Here is a 27,017-nt window from a genome sequence, read left to right as displayed (position 1 = left end):
CAGTTTACCAGTTTATCAGTTAAGTGAACCAGATCAGAACCAAGATCCAGTTAAAATTGTGAACGGACCTAGAGCCAGAACGCGAATAAAAGTGTAATTTTGATCCAAATTGTGAACCTGAACTTAAATAGAGATATATATTTTCCGAACGATCTGTTTTCTTTACATAGCTTACAAACTTAATTGAGTTATCGAAGACGCTCCTGTGGATGTGACCGCATCGTCCACACATACTTCTCTGGCACTCCCTTCTCTCTCATACACCACCACAGAACCTCACGAGGAACTCTATCGTATGCCTTTTCCAGATCCACGAACACCATGTGCAAGTTCTTTTTTGCTTTTCTGTATTTTTCGCATAGTTGGCGAAGTGCAAATATGGCGTCCGTGGTTCCCCGGCCCGGCATAAACCCAAATTGGTTCTGTGTTATTTCACTCTCTTCTCTTATTCGTCTCGCTACCACTCTTTCCCATATCTTCATACTATGTGACATGAGCTTTATTCCCCGGTAGTTGTTGCAATCCTGTACATCACCCTTATTCTTAAAAATGGGCACCAAAACACTGTTACACCATTCATCAGGGATCGCCTCTTCTTGCAACAACTTATTGAAGAATAAAGTCAGCCACTTCCAACCATCCGCTTTCAGAATCATCCATACTTCCACAGTTTCAACAGGCATCTATCATCCATCGCAGTGGCACCAATCTGGCGACCGATACCATCGAGCACGTGCGACGCTCTGTTACGTGGCCACCAATTTCACCCTAATAGGACATGTTCTCATGGATTCATGCACTCGGCACTGATAATGAAATACAGAACACCTTCGAATGTCTTGTGAAAACAGTTGTTCTAAATTAAGTTTTGAATGTTTTGACGACGTCTCGTTTTAGTTGAAATGAGAGGTACAGTGAGCATCAAAAGTGGCAGCCTATGCGCCAAAATTACCCATCGTCTTGACAAAAATAATGCCTCGGCATAATAAAGGACAATTAGAACAATTAGGGCAGAAAGGGTGTCTGAATGTGAAGGTAGATATTTATCCCGAAGATATTAAGAAATGATTTCTATGTGGCAGATAAGTTTTAGGCGCTATCCAAAAGTATACCTAAACTAACTAAACATTTTCTACTTCAACTTTATGTTTGTCTTGGAAGGGTAAAAAAATAAACAACAGTACTTAACATTGTGATGGTATTTTATTCAGCAAAGTTTTTATTTTGGAAATAAAACATACTTTCAAGATTAAATTTATCCAAAGGTTCATTAAGTTGACAAATTGAACAGTAAATCTGAATGGTGATAACTAATAAAATCATAACAATAGAATTTATCCTTGCATTATGGAACATATCAAGTACTTAGATTCACTTCATATTATTGCATTTGTATATGTATAACGACTATAAGTACTATAACACAACCACTTCCTTTTAAGACGCTGACAGCACCCAATGGCCTTGACGCTAGCGTACACTGTCTAATCGTATGGGAGTAAGTGAGAACGCGATGTCACTAAAAGAGGGCGGATAGGTACGAAAAGTGCGTAAAATATTAAAATAAAATAGAAAGATGCATTATTTGTGCAAAATGCTTCGTTAGTGTTTTAGATATATGTATACACCGTGGGAATGAGTATACCGACAGATTTTAACTAACGCTTCTAGGGCCCATTTCGACTCAAAAAGTTCATATAAACATTGCTAGTTAAAGCCTTAGTTTTCAAGATATTAAAATATTTCAGTAATTCGCATGCTGAAAAATGTCCATGGTAACACGCCTTTATAATGTGACGTCACCATCCGCACAAGGATGCATCCTACACGAAGTTTCAATGCGGTAATAGCAAACTTGCCGGCCAGTCCTTATAATTTTGTGAAACTTTTTGTTGATAGTTGAGTTTAAACAGCAAAGAGTTTTAAACCTATTGAGGAAAATGTGTTAAGTATTTATGGCTACCATAACATAGCACACGAACGTAACGATTGCTCTGTATAAACGTAGCTGTACTCAAAATATCCTTAAAACTTAGCATAATATTATCACTATTAGTTTGGCCTTTCATTTTACTATCTGTTCTCAACGATAGCAGACTTTTCTGGTCGTGTACGTTTACAGGCCTTTAATCAGTTAGAAAACGTTCTTGACATATTATGACATTTTATGACTTCAAAATCATAACCGATTGTCACCAAAATCAAAATAATAAGTTAGTCATTATGCCGCAACATTATTGTAATAACTTAATGGAAAAGATATGGCCTTCGTCCATATCACTACAGAAAAGTTCAAGGACTAACACCTGGTGATGGGCTAGCTGTGGTGGCTTACTGTCGAATTTTGCAAACCAGACGCAGTATGCGGTTTCAGCATGACGGCGCCCCACCTCACTTTGGCCGTGAAGTGTGAATTGGTTGGATCAAGCATATGCTCGCCGCTGGATAGGACGTGGACGTGGAAGTGAATCAGTAACCCGGCCGGCCAGGCCAGATCACCCGACCTCACCCCTTTGGACTTTTCTTTTTGGGGGACATTGAAGGACAAGTTGTACGCAAGGCCGGTAAATACAAGAGAAGAAGAGCTTCGGATGAAATAAGAAATAGTAATTGCTTATTACATCATCAAATCAGATTACGATTAGCTCTTTGTGTTGCAAATGAAGGCTCGCATTTCTAAAATGTATTATTATAATAAAAAAGTATGTGGTATTAAACCGTATTTTTTTCCTAACTCATACGTAGTCCAGTTATCTTGCGTTACGACTAATGTGTCGAATTTCAACTCAATTTTGATAGTACCAAGCTATAAGCTGGCCGCGGCAGTGATTTTGACAGACCTGCCTGTGCAGATGATATTTCAAATAGGGTATCAAATTTCTTATTTTGGTAAAATAGCCAAAATTAAGTCATAGGTAAAAAAGATCAATAAAACATTATAAGTCTATCTATTATAACTGGATGCTGGATGAGGTCCTCTTATTGAACTTACATAGTCTCATTTTTTCTTATGTATCATTCCGACCAAATTACGTAGGTTCTTGACTGTTGTCAGGAACATTCTAAGTACTCCAAACGTATTTTTAATTTCGTCGTATTGTCTCTAAGTCTATGGATCACACTAATATGGCGGCGAAAGTTGACGTTTATTGTCTTAAAAGCTTGAACTCGTAAAAATCAAGTGTCATGCTGAAGTTCACTCGTCTCTTATCTCGTATCTTGTCGGAGCCGTTCGTGAAGTGTATACTTTTCTTTATCACTCCTTAGACTTAGGATTTGTTCACAAGGAAGACCATCGTTAATTGATTTTTTTTTGTTCCTAAAATTAACTAAGTTAATAATGTCGGTACTGGACCAATGTTGATATAACAAAATTTACTTGTAATGTCACCAGGAAGCTGTTGTTAAAGTCTGTCGGTATACTCATTCCCACCGTGTATATGTGTTATTATAATATTAACTAAAGACAAGTAAGTGAATAATTGAACGACACACAAGTCACACAACCGTTTTATGACGAACTCGAGACCAATTTTTGCAATTTTTTTCTATCGAGCCGATTTCATTAAATCGTGTATCGAGTACGGCTATGTTCTTTGAAATATAATGAATAATAACATATAATTTACTTGCCTTACTAAGACTAATAGATTGTCTTAAAAAACTGCGCAAGTAACATCCATTTTACGCAATTGGGTGTTGTCAGCCCCTTAATTCACTGAAAAACGCATACTCTTATTCTTGTCATATTGTGTAAGTATTAGGGCTTCCAATACCGGGATCCCGGTATCTCGGGATCCCGGGATCCCGCCTTTTTTTGGGCACATTTCAATACCGGTATTTAATTTAGTAATACCGGGATCCCGGTATTTTTAATAACTAACAAATTATGCCAAATGAACGTGAATTACTCATCAAAAATGTTAAATTCCTGCATCATGATGGTCGGTACACGCGTAAATCTTGCTTTTTGCTCTCGTTTTTCGATTTGACACACTCTGTTTGGTGTCTTTACAATATTTGTATGAAAATGATAGTTTTTTCGATGATTACCTAGATAAAGATACGTGTCAAAAGCATTCATTGAGGAAGGCCTGCCGCGAACCTTTTTTGACACATTTGTCTCACTTGTGAATTCGCACGTAAGTGTGACAAGGAAGCAACACGTCAAACGTACTTGCAACAGGCCACAGACCCTCTGTAAAGAAATCGCCTTGATGCATCTAAATCATAACTTTTCAAAAAGTTGGTTAATGCATAACTAGAACTAACGTATAACGTAGCTACACTAGCTAATCTATGGTTTACTGTGCGTGTGCGTTAATGTGTTGAACCCTAGCGCAAAACTTTGCCGTAACATTCCCTATAGTAGCGAAATTGGGAAATCTGAAGTATCAAAATTAAGAAAATGACTTTTCTAATCCGTAAATTAAGTGTTCCTATTCCGCGTATCCCTAGTAATCTTCTTGATTTTGATTATCATGGATTTCCGCAAAGTAATGTGTGATTTAAAAATAATCTATGTCGGACAATGATTTGGCGGGTTTATTTTATTAGTGCTTTAGCGCCCCTAGCACCACGAAAACTAATAAATTGTACCACAGTTATTGATTACAATGTGTTTCAAAAAAAAACATCTCATGTTCCAGTTTCAAAAGTCAATGATGAAACTGTAGAGTGTGTATAATCGAGAAATGCTTTTAATGCTTGTTATTTAATAAAGTGATATTATAGTTAAATTTGCAGTACAATTACACCATTAACACTGACTATAAAATGTAAAAGATTACCTACTGAACTACAAGGTTCTATTCCGCACGAGCCTAAAGAGAACGATTTGGCAGAAAACATGGTTTGCTATGGCCGCGTCTTCTCGCGAAATGTCCGATCTGGCGGCGATATCTAACTTACAGAATCAACTGAGTAGAGATCTGGCGCTCTTTCCCGCTTGCTTTTATACTGCGTCCTCAGTCCCACTCATAACAAAAATTAAGGTTGAATATATAAAAAATATAATATTGATCTGAAAGGTGATCAACATTATAACATAATGAATTTACTCAGGTTTGAAGTTAAGCGACACACTTAAAAACAATAGAAGTTGAACCGACTTGGCCACATAAGTTTGCGAACCGTTTTGGATTGAAATCGAAACTTATAAAGTTCGAAATGTATTCGATTTGACCCGTCACTAAGTCGGATTGGCAAGATTTCGCTGTAGTATAACACGCATGAAAAGTAACAAACGAGATTTTGAATAAAATTTGTTATTTTAAGCAAATTACTTGGTTTTTGTATTTTCTCGACTTCAATACCGGGATCCCGGGATCCCGGTATTGAAATCGCAAATACCGGAATGAATACCGGTATTGGATAAGGTCCGGTATTTGGAAGCCCTAGTAAGTATACTGATTTGATAAATTATGCCCACTTGTATGTTCTATTCGTCTTATAAATTTTGAATGTAAAAAATGTCCCGCCAGCAGCTGAATAGTGAATACATCAATTTCATTATGCAAAAAATTACATTTACTAGGTGGTATTTTGTTTAGATCATATTACCTACTATAATTAAATTGGCAATTACAAACTTATGCATAATGTTGCCATTTTAGTTCACAAAATATGGATACCGAAGAACAGTGTGACCATTGTCAAAATGACACTAATAATGTGCCGTAAATTTTATAGCTGGTCATACAATATTTACGCTGGGTGCCATCATTTTCAGAAATGTATGTACATTGTCAGTGTTAAGTGAAACCTGTCATCATGGTGAAATCCGTGAAATTGGAGTCTAGGCAAACTTTTACACTTATAAGCTAACGAGGTACATGCGACACCCCCGACATATCCCATTTACTACTACTACCTGTGCTATCATCATTACTTCTGGGTCCTCTTCGATTGCGACTGAAAGGGTCATATTTATAACGATTTCTGTACCCATTATATTGTTCTCCGCCTTGGTGTTCCGTATCTTCACTTTGAGCTAGAGGTGACCTATATTGTACAGATTGTTTATCATATACATTATTAGTTTCCGATTGATTAGTGTCACCTAAGTCATCATGACCCGACCTATTGTCATACCTCGGTTGATTGCCATTACCCCAACGGTTGCCAGATCTTGCTTGGTCGTTACTATCCCATCGATTACCATTTCTGGACGGTTGTCATTACCCCATCGATTACCATTTCTCGGCCGGTTGTCATTAGCCCATCGATTGCCATTCCCCGACTGGTTGTCATTATCCCAGCGACTCCTATACCCCGAATCATTATCATTACCCGAACGATTGTCACGACTACGCCAATTATCATGCCTTGTAGACCGACTTTTAAACTCCCATCGATTATTATGTCTTGGTTTGGAGTCATCATCCTCTTGCGCGTTGTTGTCAAGTGATTTTATCTTAGTATCTTGCTTGCCGACATCAGGAGGAGGCGCCTTCTTACCTAAAATATCTGCTACATAGTTTTCACGTTCTATCTTGTAACCTCTGGCCTTTTCAAACCCTGTAACAAATATTTTTACATAAGCCGGGAGACCTGTGGTGACTTAACAAATTAAAAAATTGTAAATGCATACTTCTGCTTACATCGGGGTGTTACTTGAGAGATAAATGATTAAAACTAATGTTCCGCATACAGGGTGTACTTTGATAGCGGGTCAGTAAGGGCAGCTATGAGATCCCGTGGTCCTACGTACGAAAATAGTCTAAGGAGACCTTCCCTCAATTTCAAATTGATGAAAAATGCCATTTACAGATTTTGGAAAAAACATACAGAGTGCGAGAAAAAGGGCATTTTTGACAAACTTTTTTTTTTGACGCCAATCGATCCGATCGTTCCTATCCAGGATCATAAGCTTGTATGGTCTGACGAATTATTTGGCTACCATGGCTACTATGTACAATCTATTCGAAAAGTTTTTCGCGATTTGTGACTTTTTTAGCCGGAAATTTTCCTTGGGTCCATACAAGTTTTTGATCCTGGATAGGATGCTGGATAGATTGATTGGCGTCAAAAAAAAGTTTGTCAGAAATGATCTTTTTCTCGCACCCTGTATATTTTTTACAAAATCTGTAAAAATTGCCATTTTTCATCAATTTGAAATCGAGGGAAGGTCTCCTTAGACCATTTTCGCGTAGGACCACGGGATCTCATAGCTGCCCTTACTGACCCGCTATCAAAATACACTCTGTATAGTGTAAGTATAGTAAGCATCGAATAGATTGTACATAGTAGCCATGGTAGCCAAATAATTCGTCAGACCACCGAGACAAACTTTTTGGTCACATTGTCTGCTACACGGATACTGACTGTACTTACAGTTAAATTCATAGTAGTAAGAAGTGACGCAGCATCCAGCACTTGCGCAACCATGAAACTTTATGTAAACTCCCAAAATATATCGACTAAGAAAAGCATTATGTGAGTGAAATAAAATCGATAAATACTTTCTTCGGCTCGGCTGAAGTCTGAAGCCTACACCAGCAAGCCCACTTTTTTATGTTTGAATTCTACTGTAGCCACGTAAGAAACCTAAGCTGAAAGTTGGTAAGAGCATACTTACTGCTGATGGCGTCGTCGGCCTGTATCCCGAGACGGTCGCGCATATACCGACACACCATGTAGCCGGTCCTGTTGAGACCATGCGTGCAGTGTACGCCGATCAGGGTGTCTGTGGACAACAAGCTTGGGTTAATCCTATACTTACAGTAAAAAGCGCAACACATGACACAAAGTTTTTGAAAATGCCAAATGTGCCAAAAGTGTTGACACAAAAGGTGGACTTATGGTATTATTACACCTATGGTCTTCTCCTGCTTGTAATTCCAGACACATAAATTCCAGACACATAAATTCCAGACTAGAAAAGAAAAACATCCATCGACACACACGTTATATTCGCGCGTAAATACCCAGACAGCATTGAATCATTCTTTAAACTTCCCATGCATAAATCAGGTAATAAATAGAATCAAATATCGAAAACGCTTTAAAAACACCGAGACAAAGCGAAGCGCGATCGATCCCTGGCTTTCAGCGGAAAAATAAACGAAAACCTCATGTTTGCGTCTTCAAAATCGCAGCGCAAATATCGGCGGGGGTCGTTGACTCGCGCTCGCGCCCCTACGCGCCCCCGTGGGGTGGAAGGAAGCGCGCTCGCGGTTTGACACTTCCTCAGGAAGACTGCGGGAAGGTAACTTTGGCGACTTGCGGGTAATTGCTGGATGGTTGGCGGTTTGGAATTGTCATTATTTGTGTACGCCGGAGTGCTCGCATAAAGAAATCATAGTACGAGTATAGCGAGTAACAGCATCCGACATAACTGTCATATATCAAATTTGTACTGTCTACGATCTTGTAATAGCAAAACGTAATAATTAAAATCCTAAATTGAAAATGATTGGTTTTTCTAGTATCCGAAAACTTGCTCGTCTTATGTATATGTAGTTGTGCAGAAATTAGGAAAACGCATAGCTTCCCAATCCCCTACCACTACTAAGATTATATTCAGATTTATTTCGACTCTGGTAAAAAAAAGATTCAATTGCATAATACATATATATCAAGCTATTTAACAAAGTACCTACTCGTAAATCCTGTTATAAGCTTTATAAAACGCATACGGATCTTAAACCAGACAAAATATAGTAAAACTACACAAATTAACGTGCATGCATTGATTTCACACAAAATTAAGAATTCGTCACACATTGGATTATGATTTTGTGTGATTCTGGAATAGTTAGTAGTATTTATCCAAAGCGGACTCTACGTCGTTTTCTTATCGACTAAAATCGTGTGGTTAATAATCGTGTAAAAAGTAAAGATTACAAAAAGTAAAGAGTTGGCGCCACATCGCGTGCCACGAGGCGTTTACGCTTCACGTGGCCACTATCAGCTCATGCCACGGGTTTGTTAACTAATTTATAGCTTAACAAAGCAGTACCGTCAACATCTAAGACAGAACTTTACAAATGAATTTGAAGAACAGTAAGTACGATCGCATTCAAATCTTAGTTCTTGATATGACTCATGTTGATGATCAGTGTCATGCAAATAACGATTACCACTTTAAGCTTCGGCTTTCAAGCTGTACCTGCGTGACAAAGTCACGGCTGCGCTGCGGCCCTTGAAAGCATCTAAAGAAACAAGTCGTGAGACAAATTACATCTGTGACAAGAGGAATTAATGGCAATAAGAAAGACGAGCCGTAAATCCCTGCGCTAGGCAATGCGCATATCTCACAACACGCACGTCACCCGTCTTAGCACGAGACAAAAAGCGAACAAAACCTTCAATGTCTACGCAGATTCCCACGCCGCGGCCAAGAGGTACGTTTGATGCATTACACATGCAAATGCATGCTAAAAGAGAAAAAGATTTACATTTACAACAATCCATCAAGGCTTTCGCCAGCAACTTAATTAACGAGCGGGTCCGTTTTCAATTAAAGAAACAAATAACGCGGTGATTACTGATGCGACCGCCAGAACAGATGTGCACTTGTGCAGTGCTTTATTCGTTGTCATTTTAATAATGTTCAAGAAAGAACCTCATTGCAACTTGTCGCATGTATTCGGCGAAGAGTCTTACGAGTTTCTTATTTTTTAGTCCATGTCTCATTGTTGGAGCAGCTCATTTTCTCCACTCGATCCTATTCTTAGCAAACTCTAACCACACAATGAAAGTTCATAACGGCGCATTTTCGGGTGAAGTGCGCGTTTTATCGAAACTGTCTAAGTATATAGTATATAGGAAGGGTATATAGGGTATATAGGGTATATAGGAAGTTAGGTACTTCGTTATCGATATTTAGTTATCGGCCCGCACAAGTAATCAAATCTGTTAAATATTAGTTACTGATTCACATGTAAATCGTACCGAAGTAACCGAAGATATACAATAAGCCGATACAATGCAACTACTTGTAAGGCACTTAGCATAGAAAGCGATGTAACATTTAAAATGTAATAAATTCGATAGTGAATAAACACAACACCAGTACGCACTGGCAGACAAACAGACAAAAGGTATCAAAAGAGGGCGTTACGTAATTATAATAACGATATTTGTGATGCATCTCATTGCGTAATAGAAGGACCAGCTATAGACTTGTCAACGGACAGACAGGCGCCTATGAACTATGATAATAACGTTTCACAATATGTGACAAAGAAGCGCAAACGAATACTAAAACGTTTTTGTATACAAAAGCAGTTTGATAGTCGGATCTGGCTTAAAAGGTTTTAGTGACGTCGATGGTCCTACGTATCAATAACAAAAGCGAAATTCGCCGTTCGTGGCATGTTAAGTTCAAGGAACCAATTTGCGACGTTGTCGTAGAGAATTGGAATAATGCAGTACAAGATTACGACGAACAACCAGGTCATAACATTCGGAACTAAAGGATAATACTGTTGTCAAAGTTAAATTAAGCTATCGTGTAGTCAATGTATACACCCACTGCCGAAGTGCTCATTTCTAAAAAGGGCAAATACTAAGTATAGATTACCTACTCTACTAGATAATAAATAATAATTGGGTTATACATAATAAATAATAATAGTAAATAAATAATATAAAAAGAAAATGTTAGTGATGCGCTTCGACCGAAGATGTATTTTTAAAACCTATAGAATCAGTTTATGAGCCAGGAAAACAAATAAGAAAATGATTTTATTGGTTTAGATACACATCCCTTGAAACACATATTCAGTCAAAACGTGGCCTTATGAATCTTATGATCTTCCTATTTTGGTAGCTTTTTTTATAATATTACTATGATTATATTGTTGCATATTTCCATTCGATGCAGTTCTACGCCGTTGCATTGCCATGCCTAGACTCCACTCGACGCATCGCGTCGCAGATCGATTGTCGACAATCGATGCATTGTGGCCGACATCGATACGAGTGTTCGCCTACGCGCGACCCTCTTACATCGTAATCGGCTTATTAGGATTTTACCGCACGCATTCGTGCGACCGCGATGGCCCAACGACGATCTTACACTGTTATTGTTAGAATTCGCTTGTAACTTTCAGACTGTGTGCGCAAAAGTGTTATAACTAAAAGATCGAAATGAAAATAATCACAAGTTTTATTCAGAAGTCAAAGCCTCGCACTTTTGGGAAAAATTTAACTTACGTCGCACTTAAAGGTAATGCGAAAAGGACGGCCTGACGTCATATCGTTTATCGCGCGACCATGCTATCGGTGTTGTTCGTAGAATTCGATATGCAGTTTACAGTGATTACTTTTTATATCTCCCTGGTCTCCCCGGACCGAGATTTCTTCAGAATGCAACGCCTCTGTGTAAGAAAGCTCTGGTAAATGTGATAATTGTGATAAATGGGTATCTTGTCAACACGCCGCGATCACAACACTTCAAGAATCGATGAAATCGCCCTACAATTTGCTAGTAGACCGATCATGTAAATCAAGTACTCGAAGATTGTATTGCAAGCCGCCGGCGCCGGCGTGGGCGCGCCAGATGATCACATGACTGATTACATATTTAACAAAATATATTGTCGTTAATCGCTCCGAGGCCGCTGGTGGCTGAAGCCTTGGACATTCTTGAGATTACTGAATGAGCATTACTTAAGTTTCAATTAAATATCATTAAAATACCTGACATATATTTTATAATTTATTGTACTTTGTATGTTATTAAATTTGTGTCTTTCAAGCCTACGGGATCCTCAAGCTCAAGTGTAATAAGGTATTTCTATACGGAGCATAACGACCTTTAATGTAATGCACACACATTTTCCTGGCATTGTTGTTAACACATTTTGAGAAAACTTTGTTAATAATGCAAATATTGCGTATGTTGAAACGCAACTCCCATGGTTTATGAGTAACTCTTATATTCCTAACAAAGCAACTGTGTCGCCACGCGTTAGGATCCAGCAGAATGACAGCTTTGAGGATAAACTAGTCGTTGAATAACAAAAGTGTATGCAATGGACAGTCCCCACTAATAATAACCTAACCGTTATAGCGCTTAAAGTGCGAAACACGGTAACGCCTCCAGTTGTTGTATCGCAGGTACTCGTTAGCAGTCGAGCTACCTGAACACATATTATCAGTGATGACTGTACTTACTTGACACCGCAACCGCAAGCGATTAGGTTTGAGAAATCGATATGAGAGTTATGATTATTGTTTGGAAGAAATCTTAAAGATGGTCGTTACGTCAGTGTATAATCAACATATACGTAATTCATACGACATAAATGTTTCAAATCTAAAAGTCGCAGAAGATTGTAAGTCCCAAGAATGTAAGTACCATAAATATAATGAACAGATAAAATCTCTAGACAAAAACGAAATCGAATTTACAAATTATGTTCGCAAATACCCATGGCAATGTAATGTGTGACTCAAGGACGAAAACACATAAGAAAATATTTCCACACTAGATAAAATATTTGGTAAAACTGAAAAGAAACCCAATAATTTGTTCAATAGCAATAACATATATTACAAACAACGCTTAAACTCCACTATCACTTCAGAAATAGACGCAAACAAATCCCCGAAACATTTGTCTTCGGACGGCTTCTAGTACAAAAGTGCAACTTTGTCTCCCGCTCGGTGCAGCAGAACTGTTCGCGCCGCGATATATTATCTAGTCTCCGTGTCAACAAACTGCCCAACTCTGGTTCGACCGACTCAATTTCGCATGACGTCATCACAACAATTTTATAGAAAGGAACGTCATTTCAGTTTTACGTATCTGTTTTCATTGCGACTATAAAATTTTGTCGCTGTTCTAAAACTAGTGAAATAAAAGCCTTTCACATAAATTATTATTATTCAAAAATAATGTTATCTTTTTGTATTATGTTTCCGGCGGTTAAAGCAGGCGAGGAAGCATTAACTGCGATCACGAATCTAATAGATACTGCTTAAGAAGCTGTATCGACTATCGGTGAGGCATCAATAAGTGGCAAGTCATCTGTCCGTAACGGGAGAGTGGTTCATCTATCACCGCGAGTCGTCAGTGTTGTGACACACGCCAGATGCCTCGCAGAATACATTAGTCATAACTTAAGAATTGCATTTTGCTGCAAAAGTCAACAAAGGGATTTTCAAAACAAAGCTGTTAAGATTTTAATAGGCAATGGTCCGCTTTAGAAAAGTGTAGTAATAAAATAGCATTATTGAAGAAGCGAAATAGCGCACATATAGACCACCCCGATGATGTAAACGGTAGCGTTTGCAGCGGCGTTCCCGGCCATGCGATATCGTGTAAATCAGGAGTCGCGCGATTCCCTCGCAGATAACGCGTGAAATATGAATATCGTCGCTTTGCCACGCGGCGGTGTTACAAATGTTTTACAAGGAGCTAAGTCATAAGGATCCGATAATTTAATGTTTTGCATGTAGGTATAACAGAAATGTGATATTGTTTATACATTTTTCGTGAATAGTTCAATGTACCTACACTACCTACTAAAGAACTGAAAGGTCTTTCACTGGAAAGAAATATTCTCATGGCAATACTGAAATTCGTTAATAGCAATAATATCCATAGAGTATTTGATATGGACAGATAACATATGAGATAAACTAGGAAATTTCCACGGTTATCATTGAATAAATTCAAGGGGAAACTAACTTATAACCCATTAAACTATAAACTGCAAATTATTTAATTACTCTCAAAGCCATCAGTCTGATGAAAAACAGTTTAAACCACTCGAAGCGACCTATTTCCCTAAAGCATCCAGAGTCAACCGTAGCAAACCAGTCGCATATTATACGTCTCACTCAATCTACTTAGCGACGCCGATAACCGGCCATTACTAACGAAAATGCCGACAGATTATCGTATGCTCACAATTAATTGAAACTGCCCACGTAATCTAATAAAAGTTACGTTTGGTGATCAAGACAAACAAGGGCGCCCATTCGTAATTAGAACTTAATGAACGTTCCGAATATTGAGCCGAGCACCGTGAGAAGTTCAGCGATAAGTACGATTTGTGTCACTGTAATTAAAAGCGTAGCTGCCGATAACTCCGGACGCGAAGGCCAGCGCGCCGGCCGCCAGTGCCCGAGCTTCTACTCTCGCCAGTCTAACAAGAGCCCCCTCTGATTTACAGCCCATCGCTGACGCGGCGAATGAGATGCAACTCTAAAATTTAATAAGTCTTGAATGGCTGGATGCGTTATAAATTCCTCATTAAAAACGAAGCTGAGTTTAATTGAAATCGTGTGTTTTGTCCAGCGTCTGTGATAAGATTCTATTGCTGTACAATGCGTTGAAATGTTTTGATGTGACAGACCGATTGCGGCAAATTGAACCACTGTGGGGAATGGGTTATTCCATGCATCAGATATTTGAATGCGTCATACAAGAATGTAATATGTAGTAAAATAAAGAAATAGTAAAATATTCTTGCCGAAAACACAAAAGGTCAACAAGATTATGCTTTTAGCAGTCATAACTTAAATTGATTAAGTTTCGAGCATGATTCTTCGAAATTAACCTTGTGGAGGTTAAATTACAAAAGTATAAATAATAAAAGCAACAAGGTCCACGGAATCTCGTAACTCAGTGTAAGTTTAAACGACAATCGTATTGCACAACAGTTTAATGTTCAATCCAACAAAATTATATGGCCGTATTCACGCCGGCGCGACACCGGGGTACAGTTGGAGAAGAAGCACAATGGAATAACGATTAGTGTCTATAAAGAGTTGTCTGAACGATGCTCTTTATGGTGGTCTCGTAAAGCAATACAATTAGGCAATGGGCGTGCATTAACACCTCATCGCGAGGGACTCCCACGCGGAACGGGAAACACTCCTAACAGTTCTGACACGTGCAGAGGTCTGAGGGTGCATTTCAATAACGATCAATCACTTTAACATCTTACTCTAGGAGGATACTTTTAGCGCAAAGGAACCGCTTAGCATTGAAATGGCTCTTGAGGAAAATTACGGTTCACGTAGCATATAAATATGGGCTTTTAGATCATACCACCAAAAGAACATGCTTTCATATCAACTTGGCATTTGTTCTATTTTTACATAAACTACATCCTATTTTTTTTTCCTATGAGTTGTGCCTATGTACAATATACATTCAACCAATTGGAACCCTAGGCCACTCTATAACCATGTCAAAAATTTTTGGCCATGGTTCCAATTGGTTGACTGTACTTTTACTTTCTAATATACTATATACATATTAAAAAAACCGGTCAAGTGCGAGTCGGACTCGCTCACCGAGGGTTCCGTACAAACTTTCAATAGTTGAATCATAAAAATGTTATTCATAGAACTCTACAGATTAGACTAAATCCCTCAAGACTCAATTTCTCACATAACAAGTAATATTTTAATATACAATTTTATTGTTAGACTACGTCCAAATAAAATCAAGACTATTCGACTTCAATAGTTTACGACTTACGACATGTCGCAAGGACGCTCCTGAACCGACCTCATTATATCAGGAAAAACGCGATGTAGGAAATGAGCGTTCAACGTACAGCGACATATCGGCAAATTGAGTAAACTAATGCGCGCGAGCTAGTATGGAAGATGATTTGTATGGAATAAATGTTTATTGCGTGAACCGATTTTAACCATTTTGCCTCTATTTGAAAGCAGGTAATTTCATTGTTATTTTGTTAAAAAATACAGGTACTTAAATAATAAGGGTAAATAAGGGTGTTGAAATTCAAAATGTAAATCTGAAAGGTTTTTTATAAATAAATAAAAAAGTTTTCAAGATACGTGTACGATTTTATTTTTCCTGTAATATTCATTATAATAGCCATGTTTGGTAAAAATTTCATAAATTTATGTTGGTAAACTTCGGAGATAAGGGGGGGGACGGTATTTTTTTTACATTTTCCTTCAAAAAACTTTTTTTTCCACAACCAAAAAATTATAAAAAATAGTTTTGATATGTACAACTTGAGCTCTTTCTAACGATACCCCACTTGACCTAGTTACTTGAAATTTTCAGTTTGCCCCCTTTCATTTTAGCCATTTTCTATCATTTATATTAATTAATTAAAAAAAAAATACTTTCAACTTGTAGAGGTTCACAATGTTTATAACTATTCCAAATTTCATATCGATAGCATAAGTAGTTCTCGAGATATTTAACAATGTGACAGACGGACAGACAGACGGACAGAGTCGCACCATAAGGGTTCCTGTTGTACCTTTTTGGTACGGAACCCTAATTATTAATTAATATTGTTAAATAAACCTAAACCTACATCTCTAAAATAATAACAATCTTAATATTGGTGTGCCGTTTTAGTAAAAAGTTCATACCTGCGATCGACAAACCACGTTTGGCTCTATTGACTTGTACGGCCACTAGAAGACAAAAACCGCAAAGCAATAAGTTCACATTAAGTGCTACAAGAGGTCAAAAGTGTTAATACATTCAGTAAACACAAATTTGGACTCACCGCAGTCTTTTCCCAAGAACTCGTCGATGGTATCCATAAATCTGGAAACAAATAAAGCAAAACCAATGACGCTATATTGCCATAAGACATGTTAAGAGAGACTTACAAGATTTAAAAGTCAGTTTACAAAAAACTATGTAAGATGAATATGCAAAAGTCGTATGGGAAATCGATAATGTCACAAAATTTGGTAGCTAAATATAAAACATCCTAACAGTTATTTCGCCATTAAAGTTTTAATTGAATTTTCTAAAAAAAAAACATAAAATCTATGGCAACCGTCATGTTCGGGATGAAATATTATCATTATATTGATCGCAGCGTGTCGCCACGCGTTTATCGATTTTTTTACACCTCAAACCGCATGATCAGATCAGTGGGCGTCTCGGAATTACAAGGCGTTTCTGCCGATCGGCTGCATTCCTGCCAATTTTGTGAAATATGTTTGTTTTCATCGAAACAAATATTTCATATTTGCGGCGAGGGTCGGAGAGGCTACAAACCCCTGCGCTGACATTTTTAAGATGTTTCCTCAAATAACTTAGTAGGGTGGTCTAATGATTCGGATTGTTGTAGTGTTTTGTGACAAGATTTCCTCTTTATAAAGAAAGAAATTTAGTCATAATATTTCAAATAACGTAACTTGTTTATGGGTGATTGCAGCTATGTCTTGTCATGTAAAGTTGTAACGCCTGCGATAGGTACTTCATTAAGCTATCATTTTCCGATCCAAAGTCCCCTCTAGCGACAGCGAAGAAGGCAGGTTGCATCGAAACAGAATTTACAATTCAGTCCATCATCGACATTACCATCTAAAACGGTGCAAATGAGCTCTTTAAGGCCACATCATAAATTATTCATTGTATCTGAGATCGCCACCTCCTTGTTTAATATTAAATTTGATTGCTGGTAAAACACCGCAATATTATGAATATTATAAACAAATAACCATAAATAATGTCACGCTTAACATTTGAGATCCGTACTTAATTCATTAACCCCTCAAGCGCCTTGTTCCAGATCTGTCCCAGACAATTTAAACTGTAATTAACAGATTGAAAGTTATTAATTAAGTAGCAAATTTTTGACAACGGCGTTCCAGGGGTTAAAAGTGTAAGAAAAACTTAACTGTAACTTAAAATCAGGACCAGGACTCTACGATTGTGGCAAAATTGTAACCACCGAGGCAACGGAGTCGTCTAACTTCGTATGACATATTAAATAATTATTGTTTGGAATATCTGACCGAACCAGCCACGACGTGTGGCGCCAGCGAGCAAACACTTTAATTATGCATAAAGTCACGATTCAACAAAAATTCAAAGAAAATCTCATCAAGGCCTCTACTTGCGTATGGAATTATGACGTTCACGCGGACCGGACTTTCCAAGCGTTTCGAAAATATTTAATTCTAAGTAAACCTTTAAAATGCGTGTATTAGGAAACTATTTAATGGTAACATCTCTGTGAAACGTAACAATTCTGATGCATATAGAAAAACCAGTATGACTGAAGATGCATGCATTAACAAAATCATATAATAATAAAGTAACCATAATAAGCCGATATGAATTATTTCTGTTGGAGAACTAACTCCACATAGTTTAATGATATAATGATAATTGAACATTTTATTAAGTGGCGCGCCCCTTCGAGCCTGGCGTGACAGCGGCCACTTTCCAAAATAACGCTGCTCATAAACGAATCGATACTTAATCGATAATCAAAGTTTGAAACAAATGCCGAACCGGCTCCTTACGAAGTTTCGACCCGTAAAGTATTTTTATAACTCTGGGGTTAATTTAACGGCACCTCTGAATCTACCTAACAGTCAATGTACACTATAAATATACTTGATAATAAGATTTATAGATTTAATTGCTTATGACAGATCAATTTCCATGTTTTATTAGGTTTATTTAAGGATACTACCGCTTTCTAATTATATTTTTGTAAAAATGCGTAATCGTGTTTTGTCACGAAATGATAATTACTTAAGAGCATCAGTAGTGTTAACATTGTTATACACAATGAAATTATATTTACATGCTCACATGCTTGCGCTTGCTACAGGTTATGTTTGATGTGGAGTCTTCGAATCAAACTTTCCAAGTGATTCCTGGTGCACGGATGTCATTATTTAAAATCTGTCAAAATTGTGTATTTTATTACACAGCAGGCAGATTGGAGCTGCGTGAATTACATGCTTTCTTATTTAATATCAGCCGCATCCACCGTTTGTAGGATAATTTATATCTAGCGGCGTTATCTAGTCGGGAGATCGCTCCCAAGTTATAATCCGAGTATTTTTCAAGTGGCACCGACCGCGACTGCGCCGACCCCACTACACTGGAAAATTTATGTAACTACCAGGAGGCTTCACTGCAATTATTATAGCCCTTACACTATGTGACGTAACATACGACCCACCTACAGGAAATAACTAAATCCCCAAATTAATTGATAAACGCAGAGGTTAATGAACATTTGAGTGCGCTTTAAACCTTGGGAGTCCATAAAATGACAGATTTACAGGATCATTACGTGAGCTTCATGGCATGCGATCGTAAACTAATACGCTTACGATGATACGTTAACATTGCTGCAAATTGATAAAGTAAAATATCACGAATTGTTTTATACTTTTCGTGTCCCACTTCGATTCAATTGACAGCGACCCGATGAAATATTATAGATTTACCGATATCATTTGCATATTTGGACGCTTTTCTTACACGGAGCTGGGTATCCAAGAGCAACTTTCTCGGCACCTAACGCACCGGACCTCACATATGCGGCACAAACGCATCCATCATGGTAGGAGCGTACATGTCGCTCCGTCGGTACTGGGGTACAAGCGCCGAAAATGCCCGGAACAGAGATAATAGGCGACATTCTGATACAACGCGAGATAAGGACACAGGAGGTTCCCATGAGATCCAGGCCGCCCTAAAACACAGAGGTTCGTACAAGATCAAGGGTCAAACGTGGACAAAATACAAATTAAGGACCAAATACCGTTCCAAACAATAATAAAGGATTTGAGAGGAGTCAAATGTGGTGGTAATTAACGAACCAACAAAGTTAAAATAAAGACTAAAATCTGTAGGTATAAATATCAAAAGCTAACATGTTGTTATGGCTTATTACCTAGGTGATGAAGTTTTAGTACCCAGAGCTTAGCTAGTGGCAGACCGGCTTGAGGTAGAGGTCATGTTTATTATGACGTGCGAACTGCGCGGCGGACGGTGGCAGAATGCTTTCGGGATGCAAGTAGCTTTTGATTCATTACCGTCACTTCTCCAATGAATATGCGCAACTTTATCTAATAAGTACCCGAGAAAACATGATGAATAAAAATAAAGGGTAATTTCAATGTGAAGATCTAAAAAGCCAACTCATGCCCTCATATATCGTATGCTATTTTCCTTAAATTGCGACATTTCATGGCTGTAGCACAGTATAATAAAGAGTACTATCGGCTGTAGGCTAGACTTTAAAGGGTGATAACCGATTGTCGGCACAGCGAAAATGTTTACGACCACATCTTAACTTATTCACAACAGTGTCCTTATGTTACTCTTAATCAAGTTATAAAACTCTTCGTAGCCACGGGCTAGATCGACTATTACGCCGTAAGGCGTATTCAGATTTCAAAAACATCATCTTAATTCGATATATCTAGTAGGCAATCATACTGCTGCGACAGATTCGCACAAACATTCAGTTTCAATCAATAGAATGTGTAGAAAATCCGAATGCGTCTCCTAGAGTCGTGACGCTCGATGATGTAAAGTTATTACAAGAGCGGTGGCGATGGCGCCTTCAGCGAATCGCCATGTGAGTTACAAGATTGGAGAGACGTTTGCAGGACTGTTATTGCCTCTTAGTAGTGCTTTATGGACTCTGATGGAGGCTAATTTCACTATTAGGTTACCAGGGGTTTGACGAATGCAACTATGTTATCAAGGTGATTCATTTAATTGCGTCTGTTTACTCGTATTTAAAAAGGTAACCCTAAAAACAAGCAGCTCAAAGTATTAGGTGACTCAGTTTAAATTGCGAATCTAGAAAACGTTTTAACAGTAAATAGAGTAAGTTGTTTACTCTGAACCCTCAGAGGATAATACACTTTAAACGTCCGATTCATATCGAAAATCCCATTAAAAGAAAACAGATATTTACAAAATTCAAGCGAATACATGTTGTAAACTAGACTATTCAGAATAAAATTAATAACTTATGTTTAGTTGTTTTACATACGAAATAATGTTCATAAATATGAAAATAATTGGTATGCACTTGTTGACACATAACATGGCGTATTTCATTACCATCGAGTTGGTTTATTTTACGTTCAAGAGCTTTTCAATACCGATTTTAATGATCATAAAGACTATGCAAACAGCGTTGGAATAAAACCAACATTCGAGCGCCGCTTATGAACAAGGCCATACCAATTTACTGATGAAAAATGTAAAACAACCTTTTAATATTTAGGTGTGCATAGTAAATTACTTGTACGGTGTAAATCTAAACATCGACCAACCGTTTTTTACACATATATTTTTTTTTAAATCTTATATTGGAATTTATATAATACTTATGTATATAATTGTGTTTACCATGAATAAATTATTGAATCTGAATTTTTGAACACAGTAACGTTTACAGGATGCGAAGACAAAAATAGCAAGAATCTCAGTCATAAATAACAATGTACGCCTTAACTGGCGTAGTTCGTCAATATCGTGACGAGATGTCAATGAAAGCAGAACCATTACGTGGATAAGGCAGAAACGATTCACCATACAAACGTATTATTGATTTTCCTCCTTGGATATTGATATTTTGAAAAATATTTCGTAAAAAATTTATGTATTTTAGTATATATTTCCCTATTTTTGTTTTAAATTTTAAATTATTATGAGTTAGAAAAAGAAATCAGTGTTTAGTTTTTTTTTAACCAAACAGGACAGCGTGGCGTAACTATCATAGAGTCTGATCGGAAACAGAAGAATCGTTAAATGTATGGGGGAACAGACTTTATCATTAATAACCACAAAACGCAACTATGGGAACAAATAAAATTATTTTAACAAATATTCTGATTTGTGTTTTTTTTTTATGTAGTCACACTACTATATATAAATTAAAAATCGAAAATAAGCGAGCGTGGCGAGGTGGCCTAGGGGTGATGGCGTTTGGCCTGGATTGCTAAAAGACGCCGGTTCGAATCCGGCCTTCACCACTGGTGGTGCTCGTCATTTTTTTTTTTTTCTTTAATATATGACATCTTATTTTCGATTTTTAATAACCACAAAATTAAAATTTTGAAAAAACGCCCGACTGCGACACAGTGGTCTGATTTTCCATAAAACGTGGCTAAGAACACTCCCGACTAACTCAGCTTTCAAACAAAAAAACTAAATCTAAACCGGTTCATCCGTTCGGGAGCTACGATGCCACAGACAGACACACACACAGACAGACAGACAGACAAACAGACAGACAGACAGACACACAGACAGACACATCAAACTTCACCCCGTCGATTTTGCGTCGGGGGTTAAAAATTGTGAAACAATGTCAACATGGCCGGTAGGAAAAGCGACTACATTTGTATGAAACTCTGTCGTCCCCTTTCGTCCTACCGTCATTTCAGTAAGTAGATATTGGGAGTGTTCGGGAATGGGCCCGATCGGCGATGGGTTCAGCGGAGTGTTTTCGTCGGGAAACTTTATGCATTGAAACCGCGTCAACGGCCGGATTGGAAGGAATCCCGAGTCAATCTTAGGGCACGTATATGAGGAATCTAGTATGTATTAACATACATACATACATACAATCACGCCTGTATTCCCAAAAGAGGTAGGCAGGACACATGAAACTGCTCAAGATTCAGCGCCACTCTTTAAAGGGGTTGAAAGAAACCGTATAATTTCCAATATTTCAGTGATAGGTTGTTAGCCCATCGCCATCCATACTAATGTCTCATCTCGGTCACTGGCGATCAAATATATGAAAGAGGCGCGTTCCTAGCACACATTCTAAGCTCGTGTAGGTGAACGCGTACCATGCTTGTGTGAGTGAGATATGACAGGTCGACTGTTCGCGTTTTTGACAGGCGGTAACTGTGAGGTAACCGAGAGGGGGTGGGCGGCACTTTCAGCGGGAGCGGTAGTGGCCATACTGTACGATAGTACTCTTTATTATACTGTGCTAATGTTATAAATGGGAAAGTGGTGTGTGTCTGTTTGTTTGTCCGTCTTTCACGGCAAAACGGAGCGACGAATTAATGTGATTTTTAAGTGGAGATACATAGATAGTTAAGGGATGGAAAGTGACATAGGCTACTTTTTATCTCTTTCTAACGCGACGCGGGCGAAGCCGCGCAAAAACTAGTAATAAATATTTGAGAATTTACACACTAACTGTATCTTATTCTGTTTAGTAGGTATGTAACTATTATTAGTTATCCTAGTCTAAAGTTCAAACAACACAGTATGCGGATTTATTATTAAGGTGCCAATTTATTCGTAATCAATTTTAGCTAGCAAAGTTTTTCACACTTAGTTATATACTTAGCGACTTGTTGTGTAGCAAATCCGTTAATTGATGGTTTGTATAGGTTACGTGCTTAAATTTTCATAGTTATAGCCACCGTCGATATTGTAAAATAAATACAATAATATTGACAGAGTAGTTAAAGCCTTGAGCGAACTCCAAAGGAACGTCATACTACGAAACGTGAAGCATTGGCAACTTGTCTATGCGCCGTGCTATAACGATCAATTTTTAGGAATTTGAAAACCACATCAATTTCTATCACTTTACGAAAGAACGAAAAGGGTCGTCCCCTTTGTATGAAAACAGCTTTAGCTTCTAACTATAAAAGTGTGTGGGCGAAAGAAAATGTCGGAAATGTAAAGAAAATGAATAAAGAAAAAAATAATCCTATTACTAAGGGCATTGTCTGAGAAGTTTTTCAAGTTAAGAATGTATCTATGACATTTATACTATTAAAAATAAAGATGGGACAAAAAAGAAGTAAGTACTTACAGATTGACTGCCAGCTGATAAAGCTACTGTATCGTAATCAATGGCTTTTGAAGCTTTTAAATTATTCTATATTTAGGGCCCTATTTTAATGTTTTATTTATCAATACAAAAATGAATACGTATCTAGGTTTTTATAAACAGAAATAACACAATTTTGTAACGAGGGATGGAATAAATTGACGGCAAGCAAATTACATTAACATTCGTATAATAAAATGCTAAGAATAACAAAATTTTACCGTAAGAATAAGAAGCGTTTTGAACCGAGCTGGTAACTGGAAGGATCGGATCGGAAGTCAATGTTAGAAAATGTAAAGTCGCCCTTTAACGCAAATGAATTTAGTATGTTTTAGCGTCCGGGGGATAGTCCGGAAACGGGCTGCACATACCGAAACGTATGCTATCCAGATTTGCCATGCCAGCCGTGAGGCCATAAGCCATGAGCGGGTGAATCACGCGGGCACATCAAACGTACTGCGGCGCCGGTACCGACCGCAACTACAGTGTACTAAGACGGTGCAGTACTCATCATCTGAAGGATCACCAACGTCTGTCAAAAGATATATATAGAAACTTATGCTATTGCTAACCAGATTTGATATGCCAGCCGTGAAGCCATGAGCGGGTGAATCACGCGGGGCACATCAAACGTACTGCGGCGCCGGTACCGACCGCAACTACAGTGTACGGAGACGGTGGTGCAGTAATCATTTGGAGGATCAGATCTGCCAAACGACTCTGGTAAAAGCAATACTGAAATGTCAACTAACCAGCCACAGGCTATTGCACTTGCAGCATATTACTCGTACCGTAACATGTATCACTACAGCCCCTAAATGAAACGAAACGTATTGTCTTGAGTCTATTGAGGGCATACGAAATGCTAAAAATATTTCTAGGTCGCTCGTTGGGTGGGTGATATTGAAAAATTTAAAGGCACTTCTGGATGGGAGTTCTCGAAGAGACAGTGCTGTGACCAAAAGGGGCATTAAACAACTAGCATATGGTTGGCGGAGGCACTACGTGCTAGAATGAGTCAACTTTAAGAAACAGTTCACAAAAACATACTGTTCATTAACTGTTTTCTATATCAACTACCCACTAAAAACTGTCTCAATTACGTTCTGAATCACCGGCATTAATGTTTTGAACACAACTGTTACGTCTCGATTATGCAGTGTTCCCGGAACGTGTCCTTTGTGGTTAAGCCTATTATATACACTAAAATAGTACACGAGTAACCTTTGTATTGTTTGCGGCGCCTGACAAATAGAGGAGGCTGTGGTTGCTACGATTGTAATATCTAATAAAGTTTTATTGTAATTTGAAATGGAATAGTCTTTTATGTAAAACAATTTGATTGTTCAAGCACTTAAAGTTCTTTGGGTTCATTAATGACAAGGACTTCATGTTGCTGGATATTTGAAGCGTCTACAAAATATTTTAAAAGGACAAATGGGACGCTATAAAACCACAGAATATATAATAGTACAAGTACAGAAGGCCCACTGCTTTGATCTTCACGAAATGCCGCCTTTTTAAATGCCTACAAATTTTTTACAAAGAAACGAGCCGCACGTGCGCAGCGTCGGATGATAGGGTTGCCTATGGATTAAAACGAATTAATTACTCAGATAAAATGTTATACTATTATAATTATAATAAGTCATGTAGTAAGTAATATGTAGTACTTTTATATATTAAGTCTTGGGTACTTTCTAGGTATATTATATACTGTATTTTGGTTTAAGTTCCAACATCACAAGCCTTATTGAACTTTTCCGTGGGACTTAATCAATAGTAGATCTCTGTAAGAATGTGCTATGGTACATATTTTATTCATGATGTCTATTTAACAGCATTGTTAGCCATTCCACACGCGGACATCGCATATGAACCTCAAAAAAAAAACTCGTGACGTAAAATAACAATATAAAGTGCGAACGTGCGTTCCGTGAGAACGCGCGCCACCCCTGATTAGGCCGCGAACTCGCAGCCGCCGGCATGTACTTGTAGCACGGCGATAGAATCGCGGAGTGAGCCGCCCCTGATAAAACTCTTTTACTTTTAGGTCAAGAAACAAGTGTTTATATTTGTATGTATTAATTAAGTACTACATAATTAAAAGTAAACAAATGAACTTAACTTATTCCGCACTTTTGCACCGGGAACGACAGGGAATAGTTTATTTGGATAGTTTTATGTTATTTTTTTCTTATTAGTTATTAGTTCTGTTATTAGGTTATTGTTCTATATCGATAAATAAATGTGGCGACAAATAATAACTTAACAACACAAAGCTAACATTTAATTAAACATTTCTGACGTTAAATCTCTGACGTTAATTAACAAAGTAAACATAATTTACACCTGGTCAAGAATAAGATTTTTTTGTCAGCCAAATTACAATACATCCAGTTAAATTAAATCTCTTTCTAGATTCCACAAGTACAACGTACAACGTCCTACACAATATCAAGTAAAGACATAGGACTAATTATTTCGGATCGAATATACAATTCGGTAGGCATGATAAACCACAACAATGCCTATTCATCAGCTAATAAACATGTAGGATGTGCAAATGAATCAGGCAATCTAATAGAGGCGTCGGCAGACGTCGCATAACAAAACGACCTATGAATATTTAACAAAGATACCGCATACAATATTTCTATGGCCCTAGAGAATATAAATACATACATCTCACACAGTTCAAGAGTAAAATGTAAGTTGGACATAACACTTATGCCATTTTACAACTGAGTTGCGCGAGACTTGGACCACTTGGTCTAGATGGCATATCCATCCAGATAGATAGCTCTGAAGTTTGGCACCAATTATTGAACTTTACTCAATGAATATGATGACTAATTTTATCATTCAAAACATGATATTAGTCATCTCGAATTAAAATGGAACAATTAAGAACACAATATTTTTCAATTTGTTTCCCGGATTAATTAAAAACACCATCGAATGACACAGCGGTGTTGTATTTCGAATATTCCGCTTAAAGTATTTAAACAGTATGAGTAATTTAAAGTGTGATTTGCTAAGCAATTAATCCAATTTGTTAGTCTAGACATGGATATAGTCATACCGAATCGACAACTAAATAACATTATGCGACCACATAAAATAATTCTCTTTTACGGAACATTAAATATGGCCCATTACAGTAAGTTTAGTATGGTCAACAAATAAGAAATCTGGGCGGCTACGTATATTGCGTCATTGCTATCAGTCCTGACGGATTAAATGCTATTGTTGAGCCTGAGACCAGGGGCGGCTCACTCTGCGATTGTATCGCCGCGCTACAAGTACATGCTGGCGGCCGCGAGTTCGCGGCCTAATAAAGGGTGGCGCGTGTTCTCACGGAACGCACGTTCGCTCTTTCTATTGTTACTTTACGTCGCGAGTTTTTTTAAGGTTCATATGCGATGTCCACGTGTGGAATGGCTAATAATGCATAGTTAAATAGACATC

At 37.8% G+C, this 27,017-nt stretch overlaps 1 protein-coding gene across 1 annotated transcript in view; it reads right to left on the bottom strand.

Moving 5' to 3' along the window:
* Positions 1-5,540: 5,540 nt before the first annotated feature.
* LOC125229410 (RNA/RNP complex-1-interacting phosphatase homolog) overlaps positions 5,541-27,017 on the bottom strand; it is an 86,532-nt gene continuing 65,055 nt past the window's right edge. Inside the window, exons 7-9 of the mRNA XM_048134239.1 lie at positions 16,467-16,507; positions 7,580-7,687; positions 5,541-6,519 (exon numbers count right to left, since the gene is read on the bottom strand). Of these exons, the coding sequence (XP_047990196.1) occupies positions 6,062-6,519; positions 7,580-7,687; positions 16,467-16,507 (607 nt within the window). The 3' untranslated portion in view covers positions 5,541-6,061. The remainder of the gene's footprint in view (positions 6,520-7,579; positions 7,688-16,466; positions 16,508-27,017) is intronic.

This window comes from Leguminivora glycinivorella, chromosome 9, assembly GCF_023078275.1.
Source record: "Leguminivora glycinivorella isolate SPB_JAAS2020 chromosome 9, LegGlyc_1.1, whole genome shotgun sequence".
Taxonomy (NCBI): domain Eukaryota; kingdom Metazoa; phylum Arthropoda; class Insecta; order Lepidoptera; family Tortricidae; genus Leguminivora; species Leguminivora glycinivorella.
The sequence above is the reverse complement of the archived record's forward strand: the minus strand, read 5'-3'. Positions and strand labels throughout refer to the sequence as shown.